This window comes from Salvelinus alpinus, chromosome 1 (assembly GCF_045679555.1).
Source record: "Salvelinus alpinus chromosome 1, SLU_Salpinus.1, whole genome shotgun sequence".
NCBI classification, from domain to species: domain Eukaryota; kingdom Metazoa; phylum Chordata; class Actinopteri; order Salmoniformes; family Salmonidae; genus Salvelinus; species Salvelinus alpinus.
In genome coordinates, this window is record NC_092086.1 from 37,593,560 (window position 1) to 37,616,382 (window position 22,823).

The 22,823-nt window shown below is 46.9% G+C and overlaps 1 protein-coding gene across 3 annotated transcripts in view; it reads left to right on the plus strand.

Annotated features, from left to right (window-relative positions):
- Nucleotides 1-22,572, plus strand: part of LOC139574991 (leucine-rich repeat-containing protein 4B-like) — a 35,685-nt gene extending 13,113 nt beyond the window's left edge. For all 3 annotated transcript variants that reach the window (XM_071399867.1, XM_071399876.1, XM_071399885.1), the window contains 2 exons: nt 15,628-16,134; nt 17,826-22,572. In XM_071399867.1, coding sequence (XP_071255968.1) covers nt 15,889-16,134; nt 17,826-19,781 — 2,202 coding nt within the window. In that variant the 5' untranslated portion in view covers nt 15,628-15,888 and the 3' untranslated portion in view covers nt 19,782-22,572. The remainder of the gene's footprint in view (nt 1-15,627; nt 16,135-17,825) is intronic.
- The last annotated feature ends 251 nt before the right edge of the window (nt 22,573-22,823 follow it).

Sequence of the window (22,823 nt, forward strand, 5' to 3'; positions counted from 1 at the left end):
TGAACTCAATAGAAAATCTTTGGAGGGAGCTGAAAGTCCGTATTGCACAGCGACAGCCCCGAAACCTGAAGGATCTGGAGAAGGTCTGTATGGAGGAGTGGGCCAAAATCTCTGCTGCAGTGTGTGCAAACCTGGTCAAGAACTACAGGAAACGTAAGATCTCTGTAATTGCAAACAAAGGTTTCTGTACCAAATATTAAGTTCTGCTTTTCTAATGTATCAAATACTTATGTCATGCAATAAAATTCTAATTAATTACTTAAAAATCATATAATGTGATTTTCTGGATTTTTGTTTTAGATTCCGTCTCTCACAGTTGAAGTGTACCTATGATAAAAATTACAGACCTCTACATGCTTTGTAAGTAGGAAAACCTGCAAAATCGGCAGTGTATCAAATACTTCTTCTCCCCACTGTATCTAATTTCAAGCATTCCCACACCTTTGCTATGATACACCAAATTGAGTGCAGGTGCATCCAATGTCCATTGACCATCCTTGAGATGTCACTACAACTTGATTGGAGTCCACCTGTGGCCAATTCAATTGTTTGTACATGATTTATAAAGAAACACACCTCTCTAAGGTCCCACAGTTGACAGTGCATGTCAGAGCAGAATATATACCATAAAGTCCAAGAAACTGTCTGTACATCTCCAAGATTGTGATGAGGCACATATCTGGGGAAGGTATACAACAATTTGTAGAGTGTTGAAAGTTTCCAAGAGCACAGTGGTCTCCATCATTGGGAGGGGGGCTTCATATAGCTGGCCGTCTGACCAAACTGAGCAACCGGACCAGAAGGACCTCTCTGACAGAACTACAGAGTTCCTTGGCTGTGATGGAAGAACCTGCCAGAAGGACAACAGTCTTTACAGCACTTCACCAATCTGGGCTTTATGGGAGAGTGGCCAGACGGAAGCCACTTCTGAGATAAAGGCACATGACAACATGCCTGGATTTGCAAAAAGGCACGTGAAACACTGATAGCATAAGGCAAAAGATTGTGTGGTCTAATAAGAGAAAAACGTAACTCTTTGTCCTGAATACAAAGCGCTATGTCTGGAGAAAGCCAGGCACAGCTCATATAACACTATTCCTACCTTGAAGCATGGTGGTGGCAGCATCATGCTATGGGGATGCTTTTCATCGCCAGGGAGACTGGTAAGGACAGAGGGAACAATGAATGGAGCCAAATACAGGCAAATCCTTAATACCATGAAGTCCAAGGAACTGTCCGTACTTCTCCAAAATAGAATTGTGATGAGGTATATATCTGGGGAAGGGTATAAAACAATTTCTAGCGTGCTTCAGAGTGCAAACGACCATAGACTGGGGCGAAGATTTACGTTCCAACAGGAGAAGGACCCCAAGCATACAGCCAAAGCAACACTGGAATGGCTTCAGAACAATAATCTGATAGTCCTTGAGTGGCCCAGCTGAAATCCAGACTTGAATCCCATTGAAAATCTGTGGAAAGACATCTGCAAGGAAGAATGGGAGAAAATCCCCAAATCCAGATGTGCAAAGCTGATACAGACATACCCAAGATGACTCAAAGCTGATACAGACATACCCAAGATGACTCAAAGCTGATACAGACATACCCAAGATGACTCAAAGCTGATACAGACATACCCAAGATGACTCAAAGCTGATACAGACATACCCAAGATGACTCGAAGCTTTAATTGCTAAAGGTGCTTCTACATTGACTCAGGGGTATGAACACTTTTGTAAATTAGTGATGTCTGTATTTCATTTTCAATATATTTGCAAACATTTAAAAAAAACAAGTTTTCACTTTGTCATTATGGATTAGTGTGTGTAGGTGGGTGAGATTTTAGAATTTTTGAATTCAGGCAGTAACGCAACAGAATGTGTAATAAATTAAGGGGTATGAATACTTTTTGAAGGCATCTAGTGAATGTTAGAGTTAAGATGTTAACATTGAAAGGTCTTTCATCCCGGCATGCAATGATGAGTCGTATGAAGCTTGCAGTGAGGGATTTGAACATGTGGGGAAAGTAATGTGTGCTAATGGGAGTGCTTTAGAAGGGTGATGAACACACTGACTTTTAATCTGCTGCTCATGGCCCTCTCTCTGAAGGGGAGGAGGGCTCTCTCTCTCTCTCTCTCTCTCTCTCTCTCTCTCTCTCTCTCTCTCTCTCTCTCTCTCTCTCTCTCTCTCTCTCTCTCTCTCTCTCTCTCTCTCTCTCTCTCTCTCTCTCTCTCTCTCTCTCTCTCTCTCTCTCTCTCTCTCTCTCTCTCTCTCTCTCTCTCTCTCTCTCTCTCTCTCTCTCTCTCTCTCTCTCTCTCTCTCTCTCTCTCTCTCTCTCTCTCTCTTGTCCTGTATGAGCAATTCTGAATAGATCAGGCCTTCACTTTGCATCCTGAATTCTAATGAAGCCCACAGACTGTGTGTGCATTGAGAGAGACTGCTTGATGTGTCTACGTATAGAGTGAATGTGTGTGTGTGTGTAAAGTCCAGTGAATGTGTAGTGCTAAGTCTCAACAAATAAAGTCTTGCTTTACAATTTATCCCGGCTATTTTGAAGGTGTTAAGCTTTGTCTCATCATTTATAAAACGAGAACTCTGCAATATTTATTCAATGACTTATGATACATTATGTTGTATCGTAATTTGCTTAAATATGGATTACCAACCGTCAAAAACAGATGTTGTCTCTGACATACAAAAATGTGCTTTATAGAAACCTGTGTGTGTAAAAAAATGTGGGATGATGGTTGAAATCAATATGCAGCACAATAGTAGTGTTTTCAGCTGAATCTGGTAGCTGACTGGCACAATCCTCCCCTGTCCTCCTGTGCCTTTAGCCCAGGTAGGGTATTGACTGCCACCATTGATTTACCTGTACTAACATCCCCACTCGAACCCTGTGCACAATATTTTAATAACCTGGGGGCTTCCTCCCCTGAGATCCACATAAATCAGGTATTACTGAGCCAACACAAAGCAGGAAGGTAGCACACTATTAGTCAGGCTGCTTACAGCACACCCTGAAATGTGTGTGTGTGTGTGTGTGGGCATGTGATGTCAGATGTCATTCAACAACAAGGCCAGTGCTCCTCCTGCGGATTACACTGGAGGATGGGTATCAGGGTAGGGCTAGAGCAGAGTTGAGGTGGAGGTGTATCAGGGTAGGGGTGGAGGAGAGTTGGGGTAGGGGTGGAGGCCTATCAGGGTAGGGTTGGAGGTGTATCAGGGTAGGGGAGGAGGAGAGTTGGGGTAGGGGTGTAGGAGAGTTGGGGTAGGGGTGGAGGAGAGTTGGGGTAGGGGTGGAGGAGAGTTAGAGTAGGGGTGGAGGCGTATCAGGGTAGGGGTGGAGGTGTATCAGGGTAGGGTTGGAGGAGAGTTGGGGTGGAGGTGTATCAGGGTAGGGGAGGAGGAGAGTTGGGGTGGAGGTGGAGGCATATCAGGGTAGAGGTGGAGGCGTATCAGGGTAGGGATGGAGGTGTATCAGGGTAGGGGTTGAGGTGTATCAGGGTAGGGTTGGAGGTGTATCAGGGTAGGGGAGAGTGTTGGGGTGGAGGTGTATCAGGGTAGGGATGGAGGTGTATCAGGGTAGGGGGAGGAGAGTTGGGGTGGAGGTGTATCAGGGTAGGGGTGGAGGTGTATCAGGGTAGGGTGAGGAGAGTTGGGGTGGAGGTGCATCAGGGTAGGGGTGGAGGTGTATCAGGGTAGGGGGTGGAGGTGTATCAGAGTAGGGGTGGAGGTGTATCAGGGTAGGGGTGGAGGTGTATCAGAGTAGGGGTGGAGGTGTATCAGGGTAGGGGTGGAGGTGTATCAGGGTAGGGGTGGAGGTGTATCAGAGTAGGGGTGGAGGTTTATCAGGGTAGGGGTGGAGGTTTATCAGGGTAGGGGTGGAGGTGCATCAGGGTAGGGGTGGAGGTGCATCAGGGTAGGGGTGGAGGTGCATCAGGGTAGGGGTGGAGGTGTATCAGGGTAGGGGTGGAGGTATATCAGGGTAGGGATGGAGGTGTATCAGGGTAGGTGATAGGTATATCAGGGTAGGGGTGGAGGTGCATCAGGGTAGGAGGTGCATCAGGGTAGGGATGGAGGTGTATCAGGGTAGGGGTGTAGGTATATCAGGGTAGGGATGGAGGTATATCAGGGTAGGGGTGTAGGTATATCAGGGTAGGGGTGGAGGTATATCAGGGTAGGGGTGTAGGTATATCAGGGTAGGGGTGTAGGTATATCAGGGTAGGGGTGTAGGTATATCAGGGTAGGGATGGAGGTGTATCAGGGTAGGGGTGGAGGTGCATCAGGGTAGGGGTGGAGGTATATCAGGGTAGGGGTGGAGGTATATCAGGGTAGGGATGGAGGTGTATCAGGGTAGGGATGGAGGTGTATCAGGGTAGGGATGGAGGTGTATCAGGGTAGGGATGGAGGTGTATCAGGGTAGGGATGGAGGTGTATCAGGGTAGGGATGGAGGTGTATCAGGGTATGGATGGAGGTGTATCAGGGTAGGGATGGAGGTGTATCTCGGTAGGGATGGAGGTGTATCAGGGTAGGGGAAGGAGAGTTGGGGTGGAGGTGGAGGTGTATCAGGGTAGGGGTGGAGGTGTATCAGGGTAGGGATGGAGGTGTATCAGGGTAGGGATGGAGGTGTGATCAGGGTAGGGCTAGAGGAGAGTTGGGGTGGAGTGGAACGATGTACGCTGAGAGTCGGAAAGCAAATTCAGGGAGTGAATACATTTAATTAATTAATAAATGAACAAAACAAGAAACACAAACAGCGCACCGACGTGAAACAGCAACAATGACAACTGAGGAAGAAACCAAAGGGAGTGACATATAAAGGGCAGGTAATCAAGGAGGTGATGGAGTCCAGGTGAGTGGCATTATGAGCGTAACGCTGGTGACAGGTATGCGCCCTAACGAGCAGCCTGGTGACCTAGAGGCCAGGGTAAGGGTGGAGAAGGGGTGGAGGGGTGGTATGGTTAGGATGCAGGTGGAGGCTTATCAGGGTAGGGGTGAAGGAGGGGTGGAGGAGTGGTAGGGTTGGGGTGCAGGTGGAGGCGTATCAGGGTAGGGGTGAAGGAGCGGTGGAGGAGTGGTAGGGTTGGGGTGCAGGTGGAGGCGTATCAGGGTAGGGGTGAAGGAGCGGTGGAGGAGTGGTAGGGTTGGGGTGCAGGTGGAGGCGTATCAGGGTAGGGGTGAAGGAGCGGTGCAGGAGTGGTAGGGTTGTGGTGCAGGTGGAGGCGTATCAGGGTAGGGGTGAAGGAGCGGTGCAGGAGTGGTAGGGTTGTGGTGCAGGTGGAGGCGTATCAGGGTAGGGATGAAGGTGGAGGAGGCTTCCTATAGGCTTCCTCTCAGTGTACATAGGTCAGCAAGGCAGTGGCATACAGGTGTAGCTTTGTTTTGCCTATTGAAAAGGTGTTCAGTCACACAGACAGTGTGTGTGTTTGTGTGTGTGTGTGTCTGTCTGTCTGTCTGTCTGTTTTTTTCAAGTTTGAAGTTGTATTAGTCAGACAGTATGTACAGGATACACATGTATACCGTCCAATAAAATGCTGACTTGCAGGTTCCTTCTGGACAATGCAACAACAATAAGAAATAATAATAGATAGGAATGTGAACATAGAGTAACTGGCTCAGTAGAAAAGAATAGACATTGTGTGTGTGTGTTTTCCGTTGGTTTCCCTCCACTAGTCTGTGCGTGACTGTGTTCCTCCTGCAGAATAAAACATTTTTTTGTTTTCCATTAAATCGGGGACTGTATCATGATGCAGTATTCTCCTTTTCATTTATGTAAAAGCTCCTGGTCTTTGGTCCCAGAGTAAATTTCACATGGCTGTTATTCAAATGCTTTAAACATTTACAAGTGCCTCTGTATAGAGTATGCTTGGGGTCTGGTAGACTACCCAGTGAGTTGTCTACTGTGAGAGTAAAATTAAGTAGGATGAGTACATCAGCCCAACATTTTAGGCTAGATTGTGTGTAGTCATTCTATTGGATTACAGAGAAGTTTAATATGTAGAATAACGTGAACCAAGCACCTCTATGGCTGAGTACTACTGTAGAGAGACAACAAGACTGCTGCTAATATCTGCCAACAAATCACTAGCTTAAAGTTACAGCATTTGAAATGTTCTCTACATAGTTATTTCAAATAAATACTGTATCAAGGGATTTCGTTTTTCTTCGGTGGCATGGTTTTATTTTGGGGTTGGCTTCTGACTATTATCCTGCATGAGCTGCTTTTCCACTAGAAGGGATAAACAGAGAGAGATTGTGGGCTGGGAACTCTTGTAGTTCGGAGAGTAAAAAAACAGCCAATGTTAACCAGCAGACACACGGGGTAATCATGTTAGTGCTGATTTATCATATCTTACAGTCCTCCGCTGTGAGCTGTTCAGTGTAGATCACATGATAACAGAGAGAGGGCTCACTGTGGAAGTTAGGCGGGAGGGCGGGGAAACCATAGACCTCTCTGCACTAACTTTCAACAGTTTCATGATACTCCAGCTCTTGAAAATTAGTTTGTAAACATTAGCAATGAACTTATTGTTGGTAACAGGAGAGGTCAAGAAGAAGAAGGCCTGTGATCTGTCACCATCTTGGGTGTTATGTTCTAACCCTGGCCAGGGACTCTATTCAATCTGTATCGCGGACAGCGTTACAGCGTGATTGAAATGTGAAGGCAATGTTCCCGCGTTAACGGAGACTGCATTCATGGCAAACGCTGCATGTGTCGGCTCAATCAAAATGACCTTAACATTTCTATGGTGCAATCTGTAACGCTTCAGTGATCCGATAGGTCAGGGGTCTCCTCTCTACATACAGATAGTAGAGTAGATGGGAGCTCTGTCTGTCTACTGGGTGCCTGGGTTCTGTCTACTGAGCTGACATCGTGGTGTCTGCACACTCATTATTGATGGCTGGCTCCCAGTTCCAAACTGTTAGGATGGCAGAGCACCACTGGAGATGTATGTATGTCTGTCTGTCTGTCTGTCTACCTGTTTGACTGGCTATCTGTCTAAGTGTTAGCATCTTTCTTTCTGAATATGTGATTATGGGTGTGCCTGTGTATACCTTCAAAAAATGTTGCTTTTTAATGAGTGGCAGAGGGGAGGGGCATGTGGAAAGGGTGGGATACAGCTGAAGAGAAAGAGGGAGAAAGGGGCAGAGTGTGGTGAATAGGTAACCATGGTTACTCTCTTGGCTAAGATTTGAATTGAGAGAAAGTGAGAAAACGGGGAGGATTGAAGCGACAGTGGTCTCCTGCGAGGCAGACAGAGAGCCGAGATCAAAGGGTTAATATGTGTCAGTGTAGCAGGTTAATCGTTCATCAAACTGAGAGGTCAATGCAGTATTTCCACAGCCACTGGACACAGCAGCAACACATGGGGGGAGAGAGAGAGCAGAAAGAGAGTGACCTAGAGAGAGATGGAGACAGGCAGAGGCCACTAAAATGTTGATGGTGACAGCGGTTCGACAACAGTGAAGCAGACGCCAACTCCAACTACTTCCAGTTCCCTGATGGACTCCACTCCACTCCCCACTAAGCAACCAAACTATCTCAGCCTGCATCTCTCTCAGCCTCACATCTCATCCCATCTCCCTTGGCTCCCTTTGATTTGGATCAGCTGTCGTCTCCCCAAAATAACTGCCGTACTTACATCAGTCCTAATGGTGGCTAAAATAAACATAGAGGTGGCTGTCATTTCAGGGCTAATGCCTGCAGTCTGTTGTTATGTTGCATATGCTGGGATGCACATAATAGCCACGATGGAGAAGAGAAACACCGGGGATTTGTTTTTCAGAACATTAAATGCAGATTTAAATGATTCTTTCCCCCTGTGAGATTGGCACTGAAAGACAATATTTAAATGAAACTGTCATGGGGATAATGTAAATCAAATCAAATCAAATTTTATTTGTCACATACACATGGTTAGCAGATGTTAATGCGAGTGTAGCGAAATGCTTGTGCTTCTAGTTCCGGCAATGCAGTAATAACCAACAAGTAATCTAACCTAACAATTCCACAACTACTACCTTATACACACAAGTGTAAAGGGATAAAGAATATGTACATAAAGATATATGAATGAGTGATGGTACAGAACAGCATAGGCAAGATGCAGTAGGTGGTATAGAGTACCGTATATACATATGAGATGAGTAATGTAGGGTATATAAACATAAAGTGGCATAGTTTAAAGTGGCTAGTGATACATGTATTACATAAAGATGCAAGATGCAGTAGATGATATAGAGTACAGTATATACGTATACATGAGATGAGTAATGTAGGGTATGTAAACATTATATTAAGTGGCATTGTTTAAAGTGGCTAGTGATAAATTTTTACATAATTTCCATCAATTCCCATTATTAAAGTGGCTGGAGTTGAGTCAGTATGTTGGCAGCGGCCACTAAATGTTAGTGGTGGCTGTTTAACAGTCTGATGGCCTTGAGATAGAAGCTGTTTTTCAGTCTCTCGGTCCCTGCTTTGATGCACCTGTACTGACCTCGCCTTCTGGATGATAGCTGGGTGAACAGGCAGTGGCTCGGGTGGTTGTTGTCCTTGATGATCTTTATGGCCTTCCTGTGACATCGGGTGGTGTAGGTGTCCTGGAGGGCAGGTAGTTTGCCCCTGGTGATGCGTTGTGCAGACCTCACTACCCTCTGGAGAGCCTTACGGTTGTGGGCGGAGCAGTTGCCGTACCAGGCGGTGATACAGCCCGACAGGATGCTCTCGATTGTGCATCTGTAGAAGTTTGTGAGTGCTTTTGGTGACAAGCCAAATTTCTTCAGCCTCCTGAGGTTGAAGAGGCGCTGCTGCGCCTTCTTCACAACGCTGTCTGTGTGGGTGGACCAATTCAGTTTGTCCGTGATGTGTACACCGAGGAACTTAAAACTTTCCACCTTCTCCACTACTGTCCCATCGATGTGGATAGGGGGGTGCTCCCTCTGCTGTTTCCTGAAGTCCACAATCATCTCCTTTGTTTTGTTGACGTTGAGTGTGAGGTTATTTTCCTGACACCACACTCCGAGGGCCCTCACCTCCTCCCTGTAGGCCGTCTCGTCGTTGTTGGTAATCAAGCCTACCACTGTAGTGTCGTCCGCAAACTTGATGATTGAGTTGGAGGCGTGCATGGCCACGCAGTCGTGGGTGAACAGGGAGTACAGGAGAGGGCTCAGAACGCACCCTTGTGGGGCCCCAGTGTTGAGGATCAGCGGGGTGGAGATGTTGTTACCTACCCTCACCACCTGGGGGCGGCCCGTCAGGAAGTCCAGGACCCAGTTGCACAGGGCGGGGTCGAGACCCAGGATCTCGAGCTTGATGACGAGTTTGGAGGGTACTATGGTGTTAAATGCCTAGCTGTAGTTGATTAACAGCATTCTCACATAGGTATTCCTCTTGTCCAGATGGGTTAGGGCAGTGTGCAGTGTGGTTGCGATTGCGTCGTCTGTGGACCTATTGGGTCGGTAAGCTAATTGGAGTGGGTCTAGGGTGTCAGGTAGGGTGGAGGTGATATGGTCCTTGACTAGTCTCTCAAAGCACTTCATGATGACGGAAGTGAGTGCTACGGGGCGGTAGTCGTTTAGCTCAGTTACCTTAGCTTTCTTGGGAACAGGAACAATGGTGGCCCTCTTGAAGCATGTGGGAACAGCAGACTGGGATAAGGATTGATTGAATATGTCCGTAAACACACCAGCCAGCTGGTCTGCACATGCTCTGAGGACGCGGCTGGGAATGCCGTCTGGGCCTGCAGCCTTGCGAGGTTTAACACGTTTAAATGTTTTACTCACCTCGGCTGCAGTGAAGGAGAGCCCGCAGGTTTTGGTAGCGGGCCGTGTCAGTGGCACTGTATTTTCCTCAAAGCGAGCAAACAAGTTATTTAGTCTGTCTGGGAGCAAGACATCCTGGTCTGCGACGGGGCTGGTTTTCTTTTTGTAATCCGTGATTGACTGTAGACCCTGCCACATACCTCTTGTGTCTGAGCTGTTGAATTGCGACTCTACTTTGTCTCTATACTGGCACTTAGCTTGTTTGATTGCCTTGCGGAGGGAATAGCTACACTGTTTGTATTCGGTCATGTTTCCGGTCACCTTGCCCTGGTTAAAAGGAGTGGTTCGCACTTTCAGTTTCACGCGAATGCTGCCATCAATCCACGGTTTCTGGTTTGGGAATGTTTTAATCGTTGCTGTGGGTACGACATCGTCAATGCACTTTCTAATGAACTCGCTCACCGAATCAGCGTATTCGTCAATGTTGTTGTTGGATGCAATGCGGAACATATCCCAATCCACGTGATCGAAGCAGTCTTGAAGCGTGGAATCAGATTAGTCGGACCAGCGTTGAACAGACTTGAGCGCGGGAGCTTGCTGTTTTAGTTTCTGTTTGTAGGCTGGAAGCAACAAAATGGAGTCGTGGTCAGCTTTTCCGAAAGGAGGGCGGGGGAGGGCCTTATAACGCAGAAGTTAGTATAACAATGATCCAAGGTTTTACCAGCCCTGGTAGCACAATCGATATGCTGATAGAATTTAGGGGGTTTTGTTTTCAGATTAGCCTTGTTAAAATCCCCAGCTACGATGAATGCAGCCTCAGGGTGTGTGGTTTCCAGTTTACATAGAGTCAGATAAAGTTCGTTCAGGGCCATCGATGTGTCTGCTTGGGGGGGAATATATACGGCTGTGATTATAATCGAAGAGAATTCCCTTGGTAGATAATGCGGTCGACATTTGATTGTGAGGAATTCTAAATCAGGTGAACAGAATGACTTGAGTTCCTGTATGTTGTTATGATCACACCACGTCTCGTTAATCATAAGGCATACACCCCCGCCCCTCTTCTTACCAGAAAGATGTTTGTTTCTGTCGGTGCGATGCGTGAAGAAACCAGCTGGCTGCACCGACTCCGTTAGCGTCTCTCGAGTGAGCCATGTTTCTGTGAAGCAAAGAACGTTACAGTCTCTGATTTCTCTCTGGAATGTTACCCGTGCTCGGATTTCATCAACCTTGTTGTCAAGAGACTGGACATTGGCGAGTAGTATGCTAGGGAGTGCAGCGCGATGTGCCCGTCTCCGAAGCCTGACCAGAAGACCGCTTCGTTTGCCCCTTTTACGGCGTCGTTGTTTAGGGTCGCCGGCTGGGATCAGATCCATTGTACTGGGTGGAAGGCAAAACACAGGATCCGCTTCGGGAGAGTCATATTCCTGGTTGTAATGATGGTGAGTTGACGTTGCTCTTATATTCAGTAGTTCCTCCCGACTGTATGTAATGAAACCTAAGATTACCTGGGGTACCAATGTAAGAAATAACACATAAAAAACTAAATACTGCATAGTTTCCTAGGAACGCGAAGCGAGGCGGCCATCTCTGTCGGCGCCGGAAGTAGAAAGTAGAATGCGGTATATGATGATGTCACTGCATATGATGTGGAGGTATGCTTCTAAGAGATTTGCCTCAAAGTTTCACTCAAACGCAGGGAGGTACCAAATCTGATGTAGCCTGGGTATATCAGTCTGTTTGCGCTAACATCCCACTCCTTGCCATTCCTTGTCATGCCAAAAATGTTTTTGTCATGACAAGGAGTGTCGTTTTATCTGTATTTAACATTGTGAGAAGCTTGCCGTATAAGGGTCCAGTGTTATGTCCATAGTGACTACTGGTTCTGGTCTAGAGCTGTGACTGTCCCAGTATCCTACTAGTTCTGGTCTAGAGCTGTGACTGTCCCAGTACCCTACTGGTTCTGATCTAGAGCCTACTGGTTCTGGTCTAGAGCTGTGATGGTCCCAGTATCCTACTGGTTCTGGTCAAGAACTGTGACTGTCCCAGTATCCTACTGGTTCTGGTCTAGAGCTGTGACTGTCCCAGTATCCTACTGGTTCTGGTCTAGAGCCTACTGGTTCTGGTCTAGAGCTGTGACTGTCCCAGTATCCTACTGGTTCTGGTCAAGAACTGTGACTGTCCCAGTATCCTACTGGTTCTGGTCTAGAGCTGTGACTGTCCCAGTATCCTACTGGTTCTGGTCTAGAGCCTACTGGTTCTGGTCTAGAGCTGTGACTGTCCCAGTATCCTACTGGTTCTGGTCTAGAGCTGTGACTGTCCCAGTATCCTACTGGTTCTGGTCTAGAGCCTACTGGTTCTGGTCTAGAGCTGTGACTGTCCCAGTATCCTACTGGTTCTGGTCTAGATCTGTGATGGTCCCAGTATTCTACTGGTTCTGGTCTAGAGCTGTGAGTGACGGTCCCAGTACCCAGTACCTGGTTCTGGTCTAGAGCTGTGACTGTCCCAGTATCCTACTGGTTCTGGTCTAGAGCTGTGACTGTCCCAGTACCCTACTGGTTCTGGTCTAGAGTTGTGAGTGACTGTCCCAGTACCCAGTACCTGGTTCTGGTCTAGAGCTGTGACTGTCCCAGTATCCTACTGGTTCTGGTCTAGAGCTGTGACTGTCCCAGTACCCTACTGGTTCTGGTCTAGAGTTGTGAGTGACTGTCCCAGTACCCAGTACCTGGTTCTGGTCTAGAGCTGTGACTGTCCCAGTACCCAGTACCTGGTTCTGGTCTAGAGCTGTGATGGTCCTAGTATCCTACTGGTTCTGGTCTAGTGCTGTGACTGTCCCAGTATCCTACTGGTTCTGGTCTAGAGCTGTGACTGTCCCAGTATCCTACTGGTTCTGGTCTAGATCTGTGATGGTCCTAGTATCCTACTGGTTCTGGTCTAGAGCTGTGACTGTCCCAGTATCCTACTGGTTCTGGTCTAGAGCTGTGACTGTCCCAGTATCCTACTGGTTCTGGTCTAGATCTGTGACGGTCCCATGATCCTACTGGTTCTGGTCTAGAGCTGTAAGTGACGGTCCCAGTACCCTACTGGTTCTGGTCTAGAGCTGTGAGTGACGGTCCCAGTACCCAGTACCTGGTTCTGGTCTAGATCTGTGACTGTCCCAGTATCCTACTGGTTCTGGTCTAGAGCCTACTGGTTCTGGTCTAGAGCTGTGACTGTCCCAGTACCCTACTGGTTCTGGTCTAGAGCTGTGAGTGACTGTCCCAGTACCCTACTGGTTCTGGTCTAGAGCTGTGAGTGACGGTCTCAGTACCCAGTACCTGGTTCTGGTCTAGATCTGTGACGGTCCCAGTATCCAACTGGTTCTGGTCTAGAGCTGTGACGGTCCCAGCAGCAGCAGGTCAGGACCGGACCTGTGTCCTGTTCACTTCTATCACACAGAGATGGTGCTGGAAATATGATTTATCACGGTGTCCTTGTTTGTGTTTTAATGTCATTGCACTCTGCGTACAGATTATGGATCAATCTCACCCCTCTTTTGCTCTCTTTCTCCTTCTCTCTTTCCCTACTCATCTACCGTTCAGTGAGAGAAATCTCTTCTGTTCACCCATCTCCATCTTTTTAAAATTAATTATTCTTATTGTCTTTCCCCTCCATCTCTCCATTGCTCTCTCTGTTTTATATGCATCTCTGTGTTGTTGTTCCCCTCCCTCCCTCTGTCTGTCTGTCTGTCTGTCTGTCTGTCTGTCTGTCTGTCTGTCTGTCTGTCTGTCTGTCTGTCTGTCTGTCTGTCTGTCTGTCTGTCTGTCTGTCTGTCATCTTCTCACTCCCCTCTCTCTGAGGTTATTCATATTAATGCCTCTCTCTCTCTATTTTTCCCTCCTACTTTTTAATATTTTTCTTACTCCATCTTTTCCTCTCTACGACCATTCTCTTTTTCATTTCCCCAACTATTTCTCTCTCTCCTCTGCTTCTGTCCCTCTAGCATCCCTCTCACTCCCTCTACTCCATCCATCTATCTCCCTCTATCCCCAATATCTTGTTCTTTCTCTACCCCCCCCATCTCTCTCTCCTCTGCTTCTGTCCCTTTAGCATCCCTCACACTCCCTCTACTCTATCTTTATCTCCCTCTCTTAATCCCTCTATCCCCAATATCTTGTTCTTTCTCTACCCCCCCCCCCCCCTCTCTCCTCTGCTTCTGTCCCTTTAGCATCCCTCACACTCCCTCTACTCTATCTTTATCTCCCTCTCTTAATCCCTCTATCCCCAATCTCTTGCTCACTCTCTCTCACTCTCTCTCTCTCTCTCTCTTGCCTTCTCTCCCCAATCTCTTGTTCTTTCTCTACCCCTCTCTCTCATCTCTCTCTCTGTTTCACTATCTCTCTCTCCCTCTCTCCCCAATCTCTTGTTCTTTCTCTACCCCTCTCTCTCATCTCTCTCTCTGTTTCACTATCTCTCTCTCCCACTTTGCCCAACCTCTTGTTCTTTCTCTCTCTCCCTCTCTCTCTTCTCTCTCTCGCTCTTTCACTTCACCCCCTCCTTCGCTCTCCCATTGCCTCTCTGCAACTGTTCAGTTTCATCTATTACTGTAGTGTTGATAATTCCCTTCTCTCCCTTCAGCTGTACAGTCATCTATCAGATTAATAATCCCTCTCTCTCCCTTTCTCAATCTCTCCTCTTGTTTTTTTCCCTGAGCCAAGTGTGAATGCCAAGCGTGTGAAATGTATTTGCGTGTCAGAGTCCCATCATTACAGCCATCATCATTAATAATAGTGGACTGAATGCCCTTATTTAAGGTTATTCAGGTCTAAATGACCTGCAGAGGGAGAGCAATTCTCCTTCGCTGGCTCCAGGAGCCTGGGTAGAGTTAACCATCTATCAGTGTTAAGGAAGACTGCACCCTTCACCACCATTCTGTGGCCCCTAGAGCATGTAATGCAGAGCCAGTATGGAAATAGAATTAGTACTGTCAACCCAATACCCATGCAATGCTAATAGAGAGAGGATTTGGGTTGAAGTCACAACTCAGTGTTTGGACACTGGGATTTAAAGACATGCTCCGGAACTTTGGCGACTACTAAGTATTTTTTAAATCTCCCGCTTTGGGCTGGATGTGTCAATGTGTAGTTCATATATGCATAATATATGAGCAGAATTACTGTCTTACCTCAATATCCCTAGTTTGAAAGCTGTGCTGCCCCCTAGCAATTAGAGAGAGAGAGAGAGAGAGAGAGAGAGAGAGAGAGAGAGAGAGAGAGAGAGAGAGAGAGAGAGAGAGAGAGAGAGAGAGAGAGAGAGAGAGAGAGAGAGAGAGAGAGAGAGAGAGAGAGAGAGAGAGAGAGAGAGAGAGAGAGAGAGAGAGAGAGAGAGAGAGAGAGAGAGAGAGAGAGAGCTCTTGAACCGTGAGTGCATATACTGTAGAACCAATTCATGAATAACATAGTCATGAGTGTTAGGATTACAATATTACTTTTCATTCCAAGGGCGGACAGTAACCTGAAATGTATGATCCAGAGTTGCAATATTGTAAAGATGTCTATTGTATGATGACACTGCTGGTCACTATAGTGATTTGCTGTAAGACTTGACCTTTACTAATGAGCAATGACACACACCTTTTAAGGCTTATCCAGTTATGCACAGGATTCACAGTCCTTTCAGAAAAACTAGAAGAATATTTTATTTTCCATCAGTTCTGCTCAGTGTAAATGTTTCTAAACAATTGGAGGAGCATGATATACTGTACTATTTCTAATATCTGTGTTCTCTCTCTCTCTCTCTCTCTCTCTCTCTCTCTCTCTCTCTCTCTCTCTCTCTCTCTCTCTCTCTCTCTCTCTCTCTCTCTCTCTCTCTCTCTCTCTCAGTAACTTGTGGATTCTTCTCAAAGGCCCCACTCAAATCCCTAGACGACAGAAAAAAAGGAGTAACATCTGTTTATGCACATATTTCTGTTAAACCCCCCTGGAAAAAACAGAGATAGACGGAAGATAAAACACCTTTAAAAATGAAACATTAAAAGGAACAAATTGCTACTGGAGAAACTAAGCAAAGTCAACCTGGTTGAGGAATCCATCATCTTGGGATCAACATCTTCAGAGAAAGGGCAGGGTCATGTCCCAGTTGCCATGCGCATCACCACGGTGACCTGCCTTCCCTGCCCCTCCCCCCTCCTCCTCCTATTGGTCCATCTGCTACTGCGGCTTCTCCTCTCTGGGCCAGAATTTGTAGGGGCCGCCTCCCCCTGCCCCACCCATTGCAGCTGCTCCAATCAGGCCAGTCGAGTCATCTGTACGAGACAGAGTCTGGATGGGGTGCCTGAGAGCATATCAGTCAACACACGATACCTCAACCTGCAAGAGAATTCAATAGAGGTAAATATGGACTGTACTGAGCATTATCCACTATGTTCATTTCTTTTGTTTGTCTGTGTGTTTGTGTGCGTGCATGCCCATGCATGAGTGTGTGTGTGTGCTTGTACTGCATGTTGGTAAGCATTATGTAAATGCCTGTTTTTATATACTTGTTTCAATGTAATTACCTGTCATTCACTCATAATTACCATGGAATAATGCCTATTTAAGTCATCTATTTAAGCCTATGTTCTGCAAGTGTTCCCCAACCGTTTTGCAATTCAAATGGAGGTCATGTTAATATGGAAATCAAACAGTAACACAGCAAACAGCACAAAAACAGGAACACATGTGTTAGCAGATTGTATGTCAGAACCCCAAGCTAGTTGTTGTGGTTTTACAGCTGCACTGGGACACTCCATTTAACCCCAGCTTCCCAATGTGAACTTCCTCAGCATGTCAGCCGTGTCATAGAATACATATTCCCGCTGTTTTCAGTTTATGTATTTAGGAACTTTGCGCTCAGATATGTGCTGCACTCTAGAAATGTCTAGACAACTTCACAGACACGAGGTTGCTGAATACGCTTAGTCCATTTGTGAATTTGGATACAGAGTGTTTTAGGCTAATGCTCATTAGTTTTGGCAAAGTTTGTGGCAAATCAGTAAAGTGACTGCAGAGAGAGGAAGTGGACAAACAGCCATTCTATCTCAGTCAGAAAGGCAGATGATTGAACTGTATATGATGGCTACAGAAGGAAAAGGGAACATCAACCCTCATGGTTTGGTCTCACGAGTTAAAGAGTTGCAGCTTGTTAAAATATAAAATAAGAAATAATAACACTATTCATTACACTTCCCTCTTAGCCAACGGATTCTGATTGGATTTGTTGTATCCCGAAGCCCCACTTGAAATGATTAAAAATCTAAAAATATTGAAACACCTGGAGGCATCCTAGATTCTCTGGCTTATTTTTTTCTCTTCTCCCCAGCAAGTACCCTGAGAGTAAAGCTTTGACAGCTCCCACTCCCCTCTTAAACACCCCCACCCTCCCTATCACCCTCCCCCCTCCTGCTCCACATAAGGAGGATGCAGTGGCCTGGCTCCAGGAGCTTCTCACTGCCTCCCTCACTGAGAGCATTGCCCACACATATCTCACACAGCCATAGATGACTTGCCTAGTTAAATAAAGGTTAAATAAAAAATAAATAAAATAAAAATAGATTTAAAGGGATTTTAGTCCTGCTCACTAGCTGTGTGTCTGATGCCTGGCCAAATGAGCTCCGTTTGGACAGCCCAGATACTGGTGTGGGGTGTCCAGGGGCCCACCCAGTCCAAGTGCACCAGCAAACATCTTCTCTCTGAGAAAAACAACCATGTCTGTTCATTTACCAAAACGGATATACCACAATTAATAATTTCAGCCTCTTTGTTCCAAATTTTTTTGTAGTGTTGTAAATTTTAATTTGGCTCATATCAGTGATTTGAAGTTTTTGTTTTCTCTCGCTGTAAGATTTGAGTTGATGTTCATGTCTGTAAAACATTATGGTAATGTTCCGATAGTGTCCCTGCATTCACACCTGTGCTATTGCTTTCACACTCTACCCAGCTGTCACAGCCACTGGAGCTGCACCCTGTTTACACAGTCTAGTCACTCCTCATGTTGTGAGATATTAACATTCTCCCTCTCCCTCTCCCTCTCTCCCCACCAGGTTATCAAGTCAGACACCTTCAAGCACTTGAGGCACCTTGAAATCCTGCAGCTGTCTAAGAACAAAATCAGTCAGATTGAGGTGGGAGCATTCAATGGCCTGCCCAACCTCAATACGCTGGAGCTGTTCGACAACCGCCTCACCCTGGTCCCCTCACAGGCATTCGAGTACCTCAGCAAGCTGCGGGAGCTGTGGTTACGGAACAACCCCATCGAGACGCTGCCGGGCTACGCCTTCCACCGCGTGCCCTCGCTGCGCCGGCTGGACCTGGGAGAGCTCAAGAAGCTGGACTACATCTCAGACGCCGCCTTCGTGGGCCTGGTCAACCTGCGCTACCTGAACCTGGGCATGTGTGGTCTGAAGGACATCCCCAACCTGACGGCCCTGGTGCGTCTGGAGGAGCTGGAGCTGTCTGGGAACCGTCTGGAGATCATCCGGCCTGGCTCCTTCCAGGGCCTGGTGTCGCTTCGTAAGCTGTGGCTCATGCACTCACAAGTGAAGGTCATCGAGCGCAATGCCTTCGACGACCTGAAGAACCTGGAGGAGCTCAACCTTTCCCACAACTCCCTGCACTCGCTGCCCCATGACCTCTTCACCCCGCTGCACCAGCTGGAGCGGGTGCACCTCAACCACAACCCCTGGGTGTGCAACTGTGACGTGCTGTGGCTCAGCTGGTGGCTGAAGGAGACGGTGCCCAGTAACACTACGTGCTGCGCCCGCTGTCACGCTCCCCCAGGCCTGAAGGGCAGGTACATCGGGGAGCTAGACCAGAGCCACTTCACCTGCTACGCTCCCGTCATCGTGGAGCCGCCCACCGACCTCAACGTTACCGAGGGCATGGCTGCAGAGCTGAAGTGTCGCACAGGCACCACCATGACCTCGGTCAACTGGCTCACGCCCAACGGCACCCTGATGACCCACGGCTCCTACCGGGTCCGGATCTCCGTGCTGCACGACGGTACGCTCAACTTTACCAACGTCACGCTGAGGGACACGGGTCAGTACACCTGCATGGTGACCAACTCGGCTGGCAACACCACGGCAACCGCCGTGCTTAATGTCACTGCCGCCGACGTTGGCGTCAGCTACTTCACTACTGTCACCGTGGAGACGGTGGAGCCCAACGAGGGCCCGACAGTCTACGCGGGTGTCATGAACAGCCACAACGAGTCATACGTCATTACCCCGTCTGGCCACCAGTGGAGGGGGGGGCTCCCTACCACCGCCTCCTCCCTGTCAGCCTGGTCCTTGTCCTCGTCCCGGGCCACCCGACCCACCTTTACTGTGCCCATCACTGCCGAGACGGGCTATTCTGGCCTTGATGACGTGATGAAGACCACCAAGATCATCATTGGCTGCTTCGTGGCCATTACCTTCATGGCAGCCGTGATGCTGGTGGTCTTCTACAAGCTGAGGAAGCAGCACCAGCTGCACAAGCACCACGGCCCCGCCCGCGCCATCGAGATCATCAACGTGGAGGACGAGATTGGCGCCGGTGCCGGTGGACGTGGGAGCGGCATCTCAGGGGGCGGCACCGTCTCTCGGGATGGAGGTGGAGGGGGAGGAGTAGGAGGAGGGCAGAGCCTGAGGATGCATCACCCGGAGATGGTCAACCTGCCCAACCTGGCCAGACAGGAGCACCTCAACCACTACTACAAGGCCCACCACTTCAACAACAACATGATGGGCCTGGGCATGGGCCTCAACAACAACAACAACCCCTCCCTCTCCCCCTGTTCCCAGACCCAGAGCACCCCCAACTCCTGCGCACAGGGGCACACCTCCACCAGCGGTGGCACCCCCACGGGTGGCTCGCTGCCCTCCCCTGTGCCCCTGCCCCAGCTGGGCATCCACAGCTCTCTGAAGGGGCTCATGGGGAAAGGCCAGAAGCCTCAGATCGAGCCTCTGCTCTTCAAGAGTGGCTCCAAGGAGAATGTGCAAGAGACTCAGATCTGAGAGAAAGAGAGAGACAGATGGAAAAAGAGAGAGATTAAGAGACAGAAAACAGGGAGATGGAGGGAGAGAGAGGAGTCTGATTGTACTATCCCCATGGCCATATTTCGATAGAAAGTGTAGGCAGGCAGAATATGAAATATTACATAGACACTGCTTTGTATGGTTAGTGCATAGAGAGCGAGAGAGAGAGAGAGGAGAGATTGTTCTCACACCTCTACTGTGTCTGCTCAACACCCGTCCAAGCATTAACATCTTCTGAGACACTCCAAGACACACACAGACACACACAGCCTGACACAAGGACAGGAACATTCTATCAGCTAACACATACACAGTGCATTATGAGATTGACAACTATGTGCCCAACTTGCGCATATCTGTGCCAAAGTAAAAACCCTCGCAATCTATATATCCATCCGCAGCATTCCCAGACTGAATCAGGTGACCAGGTTCAATACTCAGACACAATAAGAATCACCATGGTTATAACTAAATACAGATCACCTCGTATATTATCAGATACAATCCAAGTCACCATGTGTATATATAGAGATAAGATCTGAGTCACTCTGTTGAAGTAGGCGGATAAGTGTTTGGGACTGTGTCAGAGCAGTACAGGGCTGCCCAGACGCACTCTGTGGAACAGCACAGAAAGTAAACCATTGAGCAGAACACAGTTTAGTGTCGGACAACAAGCAATGTGTAGGAAGAGGAAACAACATCAACACCGGTTGTGTTTTACTTAGTGGGCTCAATCTCACTTTCTCCCCTCTTTCACACCTGACTGGCTACTCTCTTTAAAGGAGAGGAAGGTATATGGAGTGAATCGTCGTAAAACAAATAACGTAATAGCAAAAAGGACTACGAAAGATACAAATAAACTGTGAAAGTACATATTATATATAAATATATTTTCATTCGAAGAAATAAATTATGAAGAATCTTTACCAAGTTTCTGACTAAATAGCCACAGCTTCTGAAGAGTATATGAACTGCTGTCATAGCGGTCATCACTATGAAAACTTTGTTTGGCTAGAAACAAGATGGCCGACATTCTGTGCTGGAAAGGGACATACTGTAGTGGAGGCTGTGGATGAGCAAGAGCTCAAATTGGAAACTGGCACAGTGTTTGATTGAATTTATTTTGGCTTCAAGTTTTGTGGCATCACAAAGCGTTCTCTCTCATGCCACATTTACATAAACAGGGTCGTTGGAGAAGGGGGACCTTTACTCTCCATTTAATGAGAACATATGATTACAAAACTTCACCCTTAGATACAAACAATATGGATATTGTAATGATGATAATGATGATAATTATAATAATTCAGTAAATGCTTATCAACCGTATACTGTAGATAGCTCTTAAAAGCAGATATAGGTTTAGCATGCTCTCTGATTCAAGTGGTAATATCTAAAATTGCAATGTGATCCGTTTCAACTTCATGCATTCAGTATATCTGTATGCAATATATCATGATATTGAGAACAAATGATTATTATAATTATCATCATTATTACTATTATTATTATTATTATTGTTATTATTATCATACACTGAGTGTACAAAACATTAGGAACACCTTCCTAATTTTGAGTTGAACCCCATTTTGCCCTCAGAACAGCCTCAATTGGTCGGGGAATGGACTACAAGGTGTTAAAAGCGTTCCACAGGGATGCTGGGCCATGTTGACTCCAATGCATCCCACAGTTGTCAAGTTGGCTGGACGTTCTTTGGGTGGTGGACCATTCTTGAAACACACGGGAAACTGTTGAGCTTGAAGAACCCGGCAGTGTTGCAGCTATTGACACACTCAAACCGGTGCGCCTGGCACCTACTACCATACCCCGTTCAAATTCACCCTCTGAATGGCACACATACACAATCCATGTCTCAATTGTCTCGAGGCTTAAAAAACTGTCTTTAACCCTTCTCCTCCCCTTCATCTACACTGATTGAAGTGGATTTAACAGGTGATATCAATAAGGGATCATAGTCTTCACCTGGTCAGTCTATCATGGAAAGAGCAGGTGTTCCTAATGTTTTGTACAGTCAGTGTATAGGTGGCAGAGCAGCCTAGTACATCCTTATGAAAGGGATGTTTATAATTGATCCAGTGGGGAATGATTTGATTACACATGGAACGATGACGATCCCTTCAACCACCATATTTACTCCAACAACAGGGGATGGACTGTGTTCCACCAAACACCAACCTGCAGAAACAGGTGGCATCCTCACAGCCCATGCCTCCTCAGAAACTCCCAGTCTCAGCCGATCAGGACCCCTCATTTTATTCTGTTGTGTAAAAGACAGGACATGAACCTTTGACGAAGACTGCTCGTTTGCAGAGGATTATATCAGAACTCAGTATTCTCATGTGTGAATGGAATTCATGGCAGCAGGGAGCTAAAGGAGGACAGCATTTTGAAGCGTTTGAAAGGTAAGAGAAACCTATTCAATGAAAGAGACAGAAAGCCTAGATGAATCATATGGTGATGGTTGAATTTTCTTTTTTAAGGAAAAGGACAAATAAATAAAAAATATAGAAACGTATAGATCTCTTTTAAAAAAGCTATTATAAGTGTTTTTTCATTTTGTTTTTATCTAGTTTGATTATTTCCTTTTTATCTTTTTTTAAATCAAGTGTTATCTCAATTGTAATATTGTTATTGTTATTATAATTCGCTAATTACACTGGTTATAATTCTGAAAGATGTTCTGTCAGCAGAAGTCACATTGAGAAATTAAAATACCTGGCACACAAAATGGCGGTTGAACTCTGTGAAACTTGGTGGCATTAGTTTTTTTGTGTTTTGTTCCATTTAATTGAAATATCACTTTTGGTGTGTATCCCTTTGGCTAATACAGCTGTGCTTGAGATGAGACACACAGAATGTGGAATGGCCGGCGAGGGGTCTTTTCCTGCACACGGAGGACAGGATAGATCCTGCTTTGATTTACAAGCTTGCTCACGCTCTCTCTCACTCTGTGATTTTCAGAATGTCATAGCTATCAGTGCTCCGAGTGTGAGTTCGCTG